The sequence below is a fragment of the Camelina sativa genome, chromosome 18 (genome assembly GCF_000633955.1).
Source record: "Camelina sativa cultivar DH55 chromosome 18, Cs, whole genome shotgun sequence".
NCBI lineage: Eukaryota > Viridiplantae > Streptophyta > Magnoliopsida > Brassicales > Brassicaceae > Camelina > Camelina sativa.
This window is the reverse complement of record NC_025702.1, coordinates 17,626,185-17,640,084: the sequence shown is the minus strand read 5'-3', so window position 1 is coordinate 17,640,084 and position 13,900 is coordinate 17,626,185. Positions and strand designations below refer to the sequence as shown.

General features: G+C 34.5%; 4 protein-coding genes and 1 non-coding gene across 7 annotated transcripts in view; 2 read left to right on the top strand and 3 right to left on the bottom strand.

Moving 5' to 3' along the window:
• LOC104762261 (structural maintenance of chromosomes protein 6B) overlaps positions 1-1,172 on the top strand; it is an 8,607-nt gene extending 7,435 nt beyond the window's left edge. Inside the window, exons 24-29 of one of the 2 annotated variants that reach the window (XM_019240564.1) lie at positions 57-135; positions 213-270; positions 380-477; positions 567-661; positions 748-838; positions 939-1,172. In XM_019240564.1, the coding sequence (XP_019096109.1) occupies positions 57-135; positions 213-270; positions 380-477; positions 567-661; positions 748-805 (388 nt within the window). In that variant the 3' untranslated portion in view covers positions 806-838; positions 939-1,172. Of the gene's footprint in view, positions 1-56; positions 136-212; positions 271-379; positions 478-566; positions 662-747; positions 848-938 lie in introns of both variants that reach the window. The other variant, XM_010485514.1, reaches the window with a different exon arrangement.
• LOC104763619 (MADS-box protein AGL72-like) lies at positions 2,463-4,644 on the bottom strand. Its single transcript, XM_010486970.2, has 5 exons — positions 4,389-4,644; positions 3,124-3,270; positions 2,929-3,028; positions 2,648-2,689; positions 2,463-2,540 (listed from the first exon to the last, which is right to left on the bottom strand). The coding sequence occupies exons 1-5, from the start codon at positions 4,568-4,570 to the stop codon at positions 2,463-2,465; spliced, it is 549 nt and encodes a 182-aa protein (XP_010485272.1). The 5' UTR covers positions 4,571-4,644.
• Positions 5,521-8,459, top strand: LOC104762260. The gene is made up of 15 exons (XM_010485513.2): positions 5,521-5,791; positions 5,885-5,968; positions 6,050-6,123; positions 6,202-6,235; positions 6,323-6,381; positions 6,472-6,586; positions 6,680-6,717; positions 6,825-6,922; positions 7,049-7,104; positions 7,171-7,411; positions 7,511-7,632; positions 7,718-7,774; positions 7,861-7,926; positions 8,006-8,080; positions 8,162-8,459. Exons 1-15 carry the CDS (start codon positions 5,642-5,644, stop codon positions 8,207-8,209), a joined length of 1,317 nt encoding a protein of 438 aa, XP_010483815.1. The 5' UTR covers positions 5,521-5,641; the 3' UTR covers positions 8,210-8,459.
• On the bottom strand, positions 8,776-8,848 carry TRNAA-AGC. The gene has a single exon. It is a non-coding gene; the product is annotated as a tRNA-Ala (tRNA).
• LOC104762259 (thioredoxin-like 1-2, chloroplastic) lies at positions 9,499-11,185 on the bottom strand. 2 transcript variants are annotated; one of them, XM_010485512.2, is made up of 5 exons: positions 10,915-11,185; positions 10,591-10,743; positions 10,307-10,498; positions 10,037-10,201; positions 9,499-9,934 (listed from the first exon to the last, which is right to left on the bottom strand). In XM_010485512.2, exons 2-5 carry the CDS (start codon positions 10,702-10,704, stop codon positions 9,731-9,733), a joined length of 675 nt encoding a protein of 224 aa, XP_010483814.1. In that variant the 5' UTR covers positions 10,705-10,743; positions 10,915-11,185; the 3' UTR covers positions 9,499-9,730. The 2 variants fall into 2 exon arrangements, with proteins under 2 accessions (XP_010483814.1, XP_010483812.1); XM_010485510.2 differs by having other exon boundaries at positions 10,591-11,185.

Genomic DNA, 13,900 nt, shown 5'->3' with positions numbered 1-13,900 from the left:
TGAGATTAGTTATGATTTCCATATGGAGCTTTCTTTGATGTTATTGTTGAAAGCAGATTCAACGCTCACTTGGGAAAGAAAGGTATCAGTGGACAAATCAAAGTCAGTTATGAGGATAAAACTTTATCCATAGAGGTAATGGACACTACCATGCTATGGTTTTTGCAATTTAAGTGCCCATATCAGTATGTGATGGCTTTTTTTCTCGACAGGTTAAGATGCCTCAAGACGCAACAAGCAACGCCGTTCGAGATACCAAAGGTCTTTCAGGTGCTGCATCCTTCCTCGCTCTAAAATATCCAACATATAACTCATTGCCATCTAATAAATTTCCTATGTCAGCCATTGGTAACGTCTAACGCTCTTCTCATTATCTTAGGCGGAGAACGTTCTTTCTCGACTTTATGTTTTGCGCTTGCGCTTCACGAGATGACGGAAGCCCCATTTCGAGCAATGGATGAGTTTGATGTGTTTATGGTATTATGTCCTTCTAAGAATCCTCTCTTTAGAAGCATAACATTGGGATGAGACAACATTTTTTACTTTCCGATTTTTTAAAAATATAGGATGCAGTCAGCCGAAAAATCAGCTTGGACGCACTGGTGGATTTTGCAATTGGACAAGGATCGCAATGGATGTTCATCACCCCTCATGATATCAGGTAGCAGATCAATTTCAATACTATGGAACTCTCTGTTTGTGAAGTGAATACTTGGATGAAACTCTTTCTTTCTCTCTCTGTTACAGCATGGTGAAGGCGCACGAGAGGATAAAGAAGCAGCAAATGGCTGCTCCACGTTCTTGAAAACAAAATAACCACTCCTTGTATAGCTTAAATGTATACACAGTATGCTTGCATCACTCACTTAAGCATATGATATTTTGTGTGCATTTTTTTGCCAGTTCTCACTTGTGTGTTTCTTTCTCTGCCTCGTCAGGGAATCCTGGGCTTTGAATCAATACTAACTACAACACTTATTTCTTCACTTCACATTTGTTTTCTGGACGATAACGAGCTGACGGGAAGTTTGAGAAGAGCTTTGTGTATTGATTGTTTTTGCAGGTGCCGAGTGAGACCCTTTACTTTTTCGTTTTTATGACAATTATTTATTGTCAAACTTTTGTAATATAATCTAATTTTCATCGGGTTATATTTATCATCATTTTTCTGATCGACAGAATTTTGATCAATTGAATAAAGCATAAGCATAGAGAGCGTTGGTACTGCTGAGAAAAATATTTTCCTAGTGAAAATACATAAGTTAATAAAAAGTAAAGTGAATGTTTGACGAGTTTTGTTTGCCATTTGGGTTCAGTTTTTATCTAGAAACATCAAATATCTTAAAAGTAAAAACACTCTATTTTACAATATAAAACCATGTTGTTTACATCACAAACTAGAAAAATAATAATGATCAGCTCTACATTTAGTAGAGAATTCTTAAACAGTAATTTATTCTTGGTTTATTCTACATATAAACAGTAATATACTTGGATAGTATGAAGAGTCGGATGGTTAAAAAACGAAGAAATCATAACATTCGGCTTTGCGGCAATCCGATGAACAAATCAGTTTCGACATCCGATGTGTTCATGTTTACACAAACACAAGAAGCTGCTGCACTATTCTCACTCACTAGGCTCCTTGACTGCATCCACAAGGGTTTTTCTTCAAACTGAAATCATAAAACATGTTACTTCCTATATTAATTCATGGAAGATAAAAGTAGCTCTTCAGAGATGTAGAAACTGGATTTTCACAATGAATTTGTTTATGGGGGATAACAAATTCGGTAAAGTAAACCCTCTAGAAAATTAATCTAAGCTTTGATTGTTAGAAGAAAAGGAATTGATCTTTTAAGAACTAGGGTTTCTATCGCTAAGAACAAGAAGAGAACTCAATAATTGTATTCAATGATGGATGTTTTACAATGGAGAAGTCTTTTCCCCTTTATACATAGTTATAAATTGCACAATATATTAACTTTCCTTATCAGACGAACTGAAATAAGGAAAGTTACTCTATCTCTTAGTTCGGCCGCCGGGCGAAGTGGAAGTCAGTTCTTCACCCTCGAGGCTGGGCTTTTTCTATCCAAAGTGTGCTTAAATGACCTAACTGAATACTTAACCGGATTCCCAATTAAATAACCAAATTGTCTTTCTTGTTTAGTTCGGTATGTCGGGGGTGCTAAATCCCGCATCAACAAGAGATAAAACAAAAGGGACGAATATGCCAATTGATGGTTTTTGTTAGTGAAATTAACATTCACTATACATATAATATATATATATATATATATATATATATATATCAATAATTGTAGTAATTAGATATAGAAGCAAATGTTCAAGCTATATATGCAGCCTTAACATTTGTAATATGTGGTAAGTTTTTTTTTGTCAACACATGTAAAGTCCATGTTTAAAAGTGTATATGCATTAATGAATAATATGTATTTGTCCTAATTCGATTGTATTACAACGTAGTTGTGTACCATTTCGTGCAGGTGCAGCCTAGGTCTCTCGTTCAAGAGCTCTCTCTCTCCTTCAATCTAATGAAGAAAAAGTCGCAAGGAGAATTAAAAATATATCCATACAAAAAGCAATTAAACTAGCTAGTTAGTATCATATATTCATATTAGTATACCTCTTCTTTTAGTTTCTCTACCTCATCTTCATTTATCTTGGCCTGCCAAAATCGTAAATCTGGAATGAATTACAGGCACACAAAGAAACATTGCGATGCGCTAGTTCCATATATAGCTGATCATTTAGATTGAAACGTGAAAAGTCTCACATAACATACAAAATAAGACATATTATTGTTAAACACATTATGACGGCATACTTGTAATTGTTATATATTTCTTAATTACTTATTTAGTTATCTATTACAAGTACTTTTGTTAATTCTCGATGGGATTTTACCTTTCTTGACCTGACAACAGTAAGGCTTTTCTCAAGCTGGATAGTTATCTCTTTGAGCTCATCCACCGAACACGAATCCAAATCTTGCCCCATCAGCTTCCTAAGATATTATCTCGTTCAAGAGTGTATATTTAATCATATTGCATATAAAAAAAACGTATGTATGCAGTAGATATAAAATGATTTGATAGTAACCGGCATTGAAGTTGAAGAAGGCCAATCCTTTTCACCATTACTGTGATTTCGTTCTTGAGATCCTGCACATATTGCTCTCTTTGGAATATCTCTGCCGAAAAATACTCCCTTTTGTATATTCCATATCGTTCCATCATCTTCTGCATGCTAAATTCATTTTTATTTTATTAGGATATATATATTAGTTTCCAAATGTGTTAACATGATCCACAAGAATATTCACGGATATGCAAATTTATATATTTTAGACATATAAAAAAAACACGTTGTAGTCACGGCCATCTATCTCTCAGGAAGGTACTGCTAAACATATGCCAATGTGTATTTCTTTTAATTTCTGTGACTTGGTTTCTTATATATATATAGCAACCAATGACACTTAAATACATGTACGACCTACCGGCTAGGACGGTGCGTCACAAACTCAAAAGAAAAGAAGTATTACATTATGTACAAGATAACCACCCGAAATTTTTCTTTAGATGGTCATATCCAGTAATTAGTAACCTCTCGAGTTTATTAAAGAAACGAACATTTTTACAACAAAACTTTCGGTTGGTCATCTTAACTAACGCAAATGTATTAGTCACTGTGGCATCACATGACAATATGAGATTTTGGACTAATTTGGATTTATTAGTAGAAGAAACTTACTTACCTATATTAAAGATCAACTCATATAATGTATAAGAATCGTGTAAAGTATATCTAGGGATATTGCTTGAGACCCTGTGAAAAAAGCATCACGATCTGGTCTCATACATATATTTGCTTCCTATATATTCTTAAAACGGTTCAATTGTACTCTTAAAAGTATGGCATGAACACTGATGAGATTTTTAATTATTATAAACGTGTCAAGTGGTTTCAGCATGAGTTCCAAGGCATACTAGGTTCAAAGTTCAAAAACGCTTTTTCTGGAAAACCCTAAATCATTTGCTCGTGCTTGAAGAAGAACTCAATTATAAGGTAACATAAATATTTGTAAAATTAATTTTGATTATGCTTTTAATCCATTAAATAACACTTGGTGGTACTAGAGAAAAACTCTACATAACCAAAAACAAAAACAAAACCTTGAAAAAGGCATATTTTGGGAAAAAAATAATTTCGACCGATATATATCTCTAGTAGGATATTACTACTGACTAGAGAATACTAAAACCTTTTTTTTTTTTTGGACAAACAGAAGATATACTAAAAACATTACTAAAGTACTAATTAACTGGATTAAAATTCTCAAAAATTATAGATAAATTGCTTACTTGGAGCTAGCGAAATCATATAATTTTCCTTTCTGAGAAAAGACAATGGCGGCGACTTGAGCATCGCATAGAACTGAAAGCTCGTGAGCTTTCTTCAAAAGACCTTTCCTACGCTTGGAGAAGGTGACTTGTCTGCTCGTGATATTCTCGATTCTTTTGATCTCGATCTTCTTTCTCACCATCCTCCTAGCAAGATTAGCAAATCCGTATATGGAACCCTAAAACCGATCAGTTTTTTAAGTTAGTGTGTAAATAAATCAGTTTTCTTTGAGAAAGGAAACACTTAATTTGGATCCAAATCCAAACCACAGAAATGGTTTCTTGATAACAGGAGGAAGATCCAAAGAGTAAGACTATATCAGTGCTCTAACACAAAAGTTGAAAAATCAAGAAACCCCAAGAAAACCCTTTTTCGAATTAAATCTTTCAAGATTCGATTTAAAGGCCTAAAAAAGAAAAGAACAAAACAAGCCGACCAAGAAGATCTGTGATATTAAGAAGAAGGAATGCTTTTAACAAGAAAAAGGAGATGCAAATGATCACAGATCATATCCCTCGAAAGTTTTTTTTTTTTTTTTTTGGTCTACCTCTCCTAATGGAGGAGGCGCAAACCCTAAGTCGTTTAATTAATTAGTCTTTGCTTTTGCTCTCTGACTAATTAATTACTATCGTCAGAGAAATTAAAAAAAAAAAACCTATTGTTATTTTGCAGATGCTACTTCGATTCTTCCACGTTGTGTGAGGTCAATACCATAAACAAAATAAGTAACTTTTAAGCTTCTGATTAAGAAATCATACTATTTAAAGAGAATGGCTACCAATATAATGAATGGTCCATAGACTAAATATTTTCATCGATGGTTTCTCTTAACATAATTCTCTAAAAGATCATCATTCATGTGTCAATGACGCTACTCATCGATCTTAAACAACATCTTGGGTTTAAGTCTCATAAGTCATAACTCTTTATTTTAAACCCAAACCCTAAAAGTTTACAAGCCTATTTGCGACATAAGGATTGGTATGGGCTGGGCCAAATAAACGTGGACTCAATTCTCAATATGGGCTTATCATAANAAAAAAAAAAAAAAAAAAAAACAGAGTAAAATATTACATGTCCGTCCTCCTCCGAAAGAAGTCTTTCTCATTCAGATGTCGGAAACATCAAACAGATATCATCAGAGAGAGAGAGAGGGAGAGAGATCATCGTGATTCGTAATAGACTCTAAAAACTTGTTATTGAAAAGTTGAAGATGAAGGACAGAGGAGAGGAATCATCTTCTGGTTCTTCAAGAACAAACAACAACAACGGCGAACACGAACCTAGAGAAATCAACATCCGATCATTCTCTTCTGTTCCTTCTTCTCCTCGTAACGCTTCTTCTAAATACGATTTCGTCAAGGTTCGATTTTTGGGGTTTTGAATCCTTCTCTTTCTTTTAAAGTTCTGTTTTTTTTTTCTTATTGACGAGACAAATTTGTTTTTTTTTTTTAAGGTGAAAGTATGGCTTGGAGACAACGCAGATCACTACTATGTTCTGTCTCGTTTCCTAGTCTGTAGAATGTTAACTGTTACTAAGGTTTGTTCAATCTTCACACCCCAAACCCTTTTTCTTGAATTGGTTGGTTACAATGTTTGCTGATTTTTTTTTTTAATTCAGATCCCAAATCATGAGGCTATAAAGATTTCTCTTGAGCTCAAGAAGCTTCTTATTGACAACAGTCTTCTTGATGTGTATGCTCCCATTTCGTCTTATTAGCGACTTAAATTTACATACTTTCGCATGTTTGTGACATTAACTTGTCTTTGCAGGTCTCAGTCTGATTTGGAAACCAATTTGTTTAAGGTCACCATACTTTACATCTTTTGATAGAATTGTCTTGTGAATGTTTTAAAGTATTCTGATGATGATAGATGATTTCAATTTTTGCAGCTAATGGAGCGACGTGGTTATGGGGAGGAGTACATTAATCGTTACAATATGATGACAAAGTAATACGCTTTATGTTATTTTTCTTGTTCCATCATCTTTTCTCAAAGTTTTTATGTTTTTTGACTTTATATTTTTTTTGTGGGTTTTAGATTTCATCATCAAAGAGTGCCTCTTGTTATACTTGTTTGTGGAACAGCTTGTGTTGGCAAGTCCACTATAGCTACACAACTTGCTCAGAGACTAAACTTGCCAAACGTCTTACAGGTAACTTCTCAGTAACCATTTCTTCATCTGTTCATTCTCATTTGTTTGTGGATATTTTTGAAAAATCGTTATGTGCTCTTTTTTGTTTCACAGACAGACATGGTATATGAGCTGCTTCGAACTGCAACTGAGTACGTTTTTCTCCTTTCTAATTTATGTGCATTATGGTTCTTCGATTACACAAGTGACTATAAATTAGTGCATATTGCATAAACATGTTTATTCTTGTTTAATTCAGTGCTCCATTGACATCAACTCCTGTATGGACTCGAGAATTTGGCTCATCAGAAGAGTTGATTACTGAATTCTGTAGAGAATGCAGAATTGTTCGAAAAGGTACTTCCTTTTGCTGTTGGAAGCTGTATGATTCTTTTGCTTTTGTGTTTGTGGATTGTTACACTCTTTATTCTTGTTTTGTATGTGTGTGTTTTGACAATTCTCAATGTCTTGTGGTTTGTTTAGGACTTGGTGGTGATTTGAAGAAAGCAATGAAAGATGGGAAACCAATTATAATTGAGGTAAAATTGTTTGTGAAATATTCCGGTTGTTACACTTGTTTTCTAATCTTGGCCAAATTATTACAGGGAAGACATTTAGATCCAAGCATATACTTAATGAATGATGAGAACAAAGCTCCATCAAATGATCCCGAGAAGAGCAGCAGCGCAGAAACAAACTCTTCAAGAGATTTAACATCGGATAAAAATCCCGAGGCAGGTTCTTCTGACACGAAAGAAACCGAGAATAGTACTATGAAACCACATTCTCAGGATGAAGCCATGGCATCTACTGAAGCTATGGACCAGTCAGAAAAAGTTACACAATGTAAAATCGACAGCATATCCTTTTTTTCCTTTTTTTGTGAAAATTCTTGCATTTGCTTCTTTATGATTGTTATAGTTCTATTTTGTTTCGTGTGTGCAGCTGAAAGTTCGAGAGATGCTGAAAAGAAAAGCAAATCTGCAGATGGAAGTGGGAAGACGAAATCTGGCCCTGAACCAATAGTCATATCTATTGTTTTAAAAATGTCTGAATTCGACCATAAGGTGAATCAAAGTTTGTTCATTTCAAGCTATATAACTTGTAAGTAGCCTTTCTCTATTCTTTGTTTTCTTAATCTCATTTTCTCAGGCTTTGTTAGAGGAGTGGATCTCTTCTCGTACGTCTGGAGAGAAATATACATCTAAGGTATTAAGAAAACCTGAAGCTTAAAAAAGATCACTAAACTGATCTTGAAAGTTGTATGAACACATGTTTGGCTTTTCTTGTTGCAGGTGAAAGATAGACTAATTACAAACCTAAAGACCATTGAAGACTACCTTTGTTCCTTCAATTCACAGGTTTGCTGGGTCCTTTTATCACTCATTAATTCCTTTTCAGGTTTTTACGGTTCTAACAATTCTTATTTGTGAAAATCAGGGAGTGACTGTTGTAAATATATCCGCCACCACATTCCCGCAGACACTAGATTGGCTTCACAACTATCTTCTTCAGGTAAAGAAGTCAGCAAATTAAAATATTTGAAAGTTCTAAATTATAAACAGAAACTGTAACCGTATTCCTCATATGTTGTAGCGTATCGAGGAAGGGATCCGATCATCAGAGAATGAGGCGCCAAAGTAAGATTTGACTCATTCAGAAGAAGTCTCGAGGAGGCTAGAGTCGTCTTCTTCTATACTGTAATCTTGTTTGAAAATTGTAATACAGTTAAAACAATTGAGATTAGAGAGATGTCAATGATTTTAGAAACATTTCGATAGCGGGTATTGTGTTGTTCTATAGCGTCGCTGTCACTCGTTATAAAAACATTGTCAGACAAGTTCTTGCACATAAATTTGTTGCATGAACTAATACATGGATCTTTCCCTATGTATATGGGATTTGACATTATAGTAAAGTTCATGCACTGAGCTTTGATTATCCCATCTTTCAACTTTATGGGACCATTGGTTCTCTGTCTCCATTTGGTTGAGGCTCTTGAATCTAGCTCTGCCTCGATTCCTCCCTAAAGAGTCATAGAAGAGAGATACTTTTCCTTCACTCCTCAGGCTCAGGCTGAACAATTAGTTCCACAACAATGAAAACAAGATGGATGGAAACATGGATGACTTATGCAAAATTCTAGATTTGTAAACTTTGCAAATAAATAATGTAAAATTTGAAAATCAGGTAAGAAAGGAAAAAAAAGATGGAGATGCGGGGTATCGATCCCCGTACCTCTCGCATGCTAAGCGAGCGCTCTACCATCTGAGCTACATCCCCATTTGATTTTAAACCCTATACACCCCTATATATTGTATTATAAACTAGATAACGGTCTATCCCCAAAATCCTCTTTATAAGGTAGTCCGAGCGAGCATCCTACACCCTAAACTTATCTTTCTCTCTGTTCCTAGGTCTCTGATTCTAAACGCCGTCTCTTCTTCATAATCTTCTTCTTCTTTTGTTTTCAAGCTTAATTTGTTTTCATATATGAATTGACTAGTTACATAGGATTTTGTTGTTCAAAGTTCTTGAGATGCGTTTTTCAATAGTTTTTTCAAGCTCAAGCTTTAAGTTTGGGGTTTGTGTTGTTTTGCAAGTGACGATTACAAGACAGGGACATCAGAAATAAATCTGTGTTGACTATAGTCTATAATGGGAATCTCTCTGATGCTTCTACACAAAAAAAAACCTTTTTTTTTAGTTTGATTCAAAGTTTTAGCAAAGGCTTTACCAATGATGGATTTCAAATAATCATCAGATCTGATTCATATATGATTACAATCATTGATGCTGAGGTAAAGCCAAAAACTTTGACATATCCAAATCTTTCTTATCTGTTTGGTTTTAGATCTGAACACATACCATGTTTCTTTCATAAGTAAACAATATTGAAACAGAGTAAAGGTCTTGATCCAGAGATGATCAACAGTGTAGAAGCATGTTCCTCCTTACATTAAGTAATTGAATTGAAAACTTTGAAGTCGTACATATTTAGATTTCAATACAGATTGGTTCAATCTTAGGAGGCTAATAGAAATTACCATTGCTAGTTATAAGGACTTATGAGGTGAAACTAAAAATAACCAAAAACCTAAAATGCAGATCCAATCATAACAATATCTACAACTCAAGAATCCTTACGAAACGATCATGTCTTCTTCATAGCATCACTTTTTCATATTGTTCCTCTGTTTTATAACCGAGGCTGCTGCTACTTTGGTACTGTTTGAAGGAGTTGAGATTCATTTTTAGTTCCCCAACCGATGCTAAAGCCGCCAGTTCTTTCTCATCCAATCCCTTTGCTGGTCCGAGGCTGCATCTTTCACTCCCGTGCTTTTCCAAAGCTTTCTTGAACTTATTGATCTGCACATTCCAATCATAAAAAGTGCATCATCATCAGCAAAAAAACGAAAAATGATATGAAAACTTCAAATTGTGTTTTTGATTATAAAGGTTTTTGCTTACGGTGGCAATAGTGCAGCTAAAGCTACAGACTTTACCCTCTGCTCCTCTATAAAACTTAAAGAAAGGAAGCACATGAACATTAAGGCCATGACACATTGTCCTAAGCTCTTCTTGATTCACTTTGAGAAATATCACATCTGGGTTTGATTCAGCCAATTGACAGATCTGTTTATACATACATATTACCAAACAACAAAACAAACATGTCAAATATACTACTGAAAATCTCAACAACAAAAACTAGTTGTAAACAAGTATTGATAATGATACCTTGGGGTGGAGAGATTTGCAGCCACCACAACCAGGAGAGAAGAAATGAAGAACAACCAATCTATCACCAGCGTTTAACAAAGAGTCAACAAGATGATTAGCAGATTGAATCTCTAACATGTTGTGTTTCGTTGACTTTTCCCACCACCTCATTCCTCTACTCGTACCAGTTGATGTTGTCTTCCCCTGAAACTAACCATTTCAAACACAAAGCCGACTCAGAAATCTATATTAAACCACAAAATCGAAAAAGAGATGTTTTTTTCGTTCTGCTGTTTGCTTACAGGAGCTACAGAGGAAGAAGAAGAAGAAGAGAAGGCAGTAGTACTAAGGGTATGGTTGGTGAAATCTGTTGAAGCCATGGGGTGTTGTTGTTGTTCTTTCAAATCAAAGCTCATAACAGGATAAAGTTTCGCTTTTTTTGATGTATTAGTCTCCTGAGAAAACAGAGAAAACCCATGATTGATTCCAAGAGATGAAATTGCTTCCATGTCAAAATCTTGTGTTTACGAAAAAGCAAACAAAAACTCAAAACACAGTTTCAAAAAAGAACAAGATTTTTGAATGAGAGTAACAGGATCACAAAAAGCTCATCACACTTTATTGACCTCTCGATATCAATGGAAGAACAACAACACACAGTAAACTTTATGCAGAAACTTGTGTAAGTCCTTTCTTATTATCTCCAACTAGTTTTTATCACTTTATCCATTTCCCATCATTTTTTTCACCGTTGATTTCGTGATTTGTAGTGCTATAATTAACTCTCACACACATATTGATGATTAACGACTGTTGACCAATATTTTTTGAATGATATTATTGGTCAATAATATCTAAAGATCCGGATTAGGGTGTTTTTACTAGGATTTCATGATAATTAAGTTTTATCAAAAGATTATTATCCAACTAATAATAAATCAAAATTACTAGTAGTACTATTTTATTCCTATGTGGGTAAAAAAAGGAAAGAAAGATAAGAACATCATTGTCAGAGGCGTCGCATGAAAACGTGGAGCTGACTGTGTATGAGTCTTTTCCTCGTTGGATAGTGTTCCCACTTTCCTTATATACAATCACAATGGTATTTTCCATAATTGTTGTAACTTGTAGCTATCTAATTGGATGATGAATATATATTTTATACTATTTGTATATAATTACAAATAGGAATTACCAGTTTTTTTTAGGTGATCAAACAAGTTTTTTTTTTTTTTTTTTTTAAAGAAGAACAAGAAGATAATGATTTTTAAAAATTTAATTGGAAAAAAAAATGCGATGAATAGCTTGTTTTAAAAGATACAATGTTTGTTACATTGTCGGACTCTAGTTTTCCTCTTCTGTAATTTCATTATAATTTTGGTTTGTTTGTATTATCAATTATCTGATTTTTTTTGATAAAAATATAAAGAGTGTGTGTAGTTTGCAGCCCATAGTTTTTTCTTGTTTAATTTTGGATTTGCAAGTAAAAATATGGTCCAAAAGCGGCCCACAGGATTTAAAATTTTAAATCCAAATCAATTGCCTAGAAACAAGGGGCGACATGGTATTAATATATTCAACTAGACAAAGAGCCGCTAGATGTGCGGGTTTAAATTTTTGTAAAATAAAATTAAAATTAATAAAAATATATTAAAATTTGTTCTACGTTATTTATAAGTTTTTTTGGCTATAATATACTAATTTATACCTATTTACAAATCTTTTATGTATATTACCATTACCATTAAAAACGTAATTTTTTAACACCTAAATATATTGTATGTTATATATATATTTTTTGCTACCACCTAGAAAATATCTGTATGAACACATTAAGTCAACTATTATATGTTTTTTTTCTTTCACTTTTGCATAATACTTTTAATTATTAAATTTTTTTGCTAAAAAAAGCATATATTACATAGTATACTAATCAATAATGTATCATCACAATAGTGTATGACCAATCATGGAGAGAACCTTGGCTCTACCCTCGTCCCTTATGCAGAGAATCTTGCGTCCAACCTCCTCTATCATGGAGAGAACTATGGTCCCACCTTCCTCGCTTCGGGAATAACCTTGTGTCCAACCTCCTATACATTTTTCCCTTTGGGGAGATAACCTTGCGTCCAACCTCCTCCACCATAGAAAGAACCTCGGCTTTTCCTTCCTCATGTGTGGAGACAACATATTTACGTCTTTCAATTATCTCAAAATGGCTTGTTCCGACAACCAATGAAACTAAAGACCCTTTTCTAATGTCACAAAATATTTTGATAGTAACTAATGTTAATTTTTCCATTGTATTTGTGCAAGTATCTTTGACACACCATGATGTAGCCTTTGTCTCTAGAACTCTCTGAATGCCACCTTTTTTAGTGAGCCCCATGTCCACTCTGATAACACAGAGTTTTAAACCCTATTTTCCTACTGCAAGTGCACAACAAAGAAGTAGTACTTAGGGGTCGAATCCCACGAAGACCGAGTTTTACTCTATGGTTCTATTGGTTCAATTTCAAGCTAAGACAATTCAAAGTTGGTTTTTGGTAACAATTAAGCGATTAAAACGGTATAAAAAGGCAATAAACAAAACACTAGATCAGGGGTAATTCTTGGGAATTTCAGAGATAGCAACCAAACAACTATTCAGGGCATAGATTAAGTACCAGTCTAGAACTCAAACATAAATATAAACTGATCCACTGTCGTGGCATCAATAACTCTATCTGATCGATTCTGTGCGGAAACGCGGAGCACATGCTCAGACATCCGGAGCACATGCTCGGCGGTCCATAAACCCTAAACTGTCGTTTGAGCCCAGAATCGCAGACAAGCATTAAAGAACAGGAATGATAAGTTCACAAATCACCTACACATCAACTTTCGCAGGTCTAGGATAATTTGCCCACTAATGTCTTTTCTAGCAACCTATTACACTTTTGATGAATAGATAAACCTAGAATCATAGATTGGGTGATCAAATCAACCTAAGCATTAAGTCTAACAATAGTGAAGACAATCGATTATATAAGGCCCTATTTGTGTTCTGTTGCTAACCCATGAAACCCCTTTGAAACCCCCTAATCTAGCAAAGAGAACTACTCAGACATAGAGAATTGAATAGCCAACATAGATGAAAAATTCAATAGCATAAAAATAAAAAGGGTTAAGAGAATGATAAACAAGGTAGCCGCTTTTCCTCCCCCACAAAACGTCGCTCAAAAACCCAAAAGAAAAGTATATTTTCTCTCCTAAAAACCCTAGGTTAAATAGCATACAAGTAGAGAAAAATAAGGAAAGAATCCAAATCAAATCTCCCTATTAAAAATCGATCTCCTCCCTCTTTCTCTCACAAAGGATCGCCTAAAATAAGGGGAATTAGGCAGAGAATCGGTGTCTAGATGCTTGCCACGTGTCGTCATGAATCCGTAGAGTTGGGAGCATGTGCTCCTGGGTCTAAAATCAGCTTTTCTGCTCCAATTCAACTCCTTTCTGCTCTGATTGCTCCTNGGGGATCTTCTTCTGATATTGCCCCAGGAGCATGCGGACCGTATCCTAGGCTCTCTCTCTGCTCAAAACAACTCGTAGACTCGGATTTATATAATTTTGGAG

Excerpts from the sequence above, each read along its gene's own strand:
- LOC104763619 (XM_010486970.2), bottom strand. The coding sequence starts at position 4,570 with ATGGTGAGAAAGAAGATCGAGATCAAAAGAATCGAGAATATCACGAGC. Across the intron at positions 3,271-4,388 it reads TATGATTTCGCTAGCTCCAA|CATGCAGAAGATGATGGAAC; the intron begins GTAAGCAATTTA and ends AAATGAATTTAG. Across the intron at positions 2,690-2,928 it reads CTGTTGTCAGGTCAAGAAAG|GCCAAGATAAATGAAGATGA; the intron begins GTAAAATCCCAT and ends CGATTTTGGCAG.
- LOC104762260 (XM_010485513.2), top strand. The coding sequence starts at position 5,642 with ATGAAGGACAGAGGAGAGGAATCATCTTCTGGTTCTTCAAGAACAAAC. Across the intron at positions 6,124-6,201 it reads GACAACAGTCTTCTTGATGT|GTCTCAGTCTGATTTGGAAA; the intron begins GTATGCTCCCAT and ends TTGTCTTTGCAG. Across the intron at positions 6,236-6,322 it reads TGGAAACCAATTTGTTTAAG|CTAATGGAGCGACGTGGTTA; the intron begins GTCACCATACTT and ends CAATTTTTGCAG.
- LOC104762259 (XM_010485510.2), bottom strand. The coding sequence starts at position 10,797 with ATGGAAGCAATTTCATCTCTTGGAATCAATCATGGGTTTTCTCTGTTT. Across the intron at positions 10,499-10,590 it reads CTTCTTCCTCTGTAGCTCCT|TTTCAGGGGAAGACAACATC; the intron begins GTAAGCAAACAG and ends TGAAATGGTTAG. Across the intron at positions 10,202-10,306 it reads GCAAATCTCTCCACCCCAAG|ATCTGTCAATTGGCTGAATC; the intron begins GTATCATTATCA and ends ATGTATAAACAG.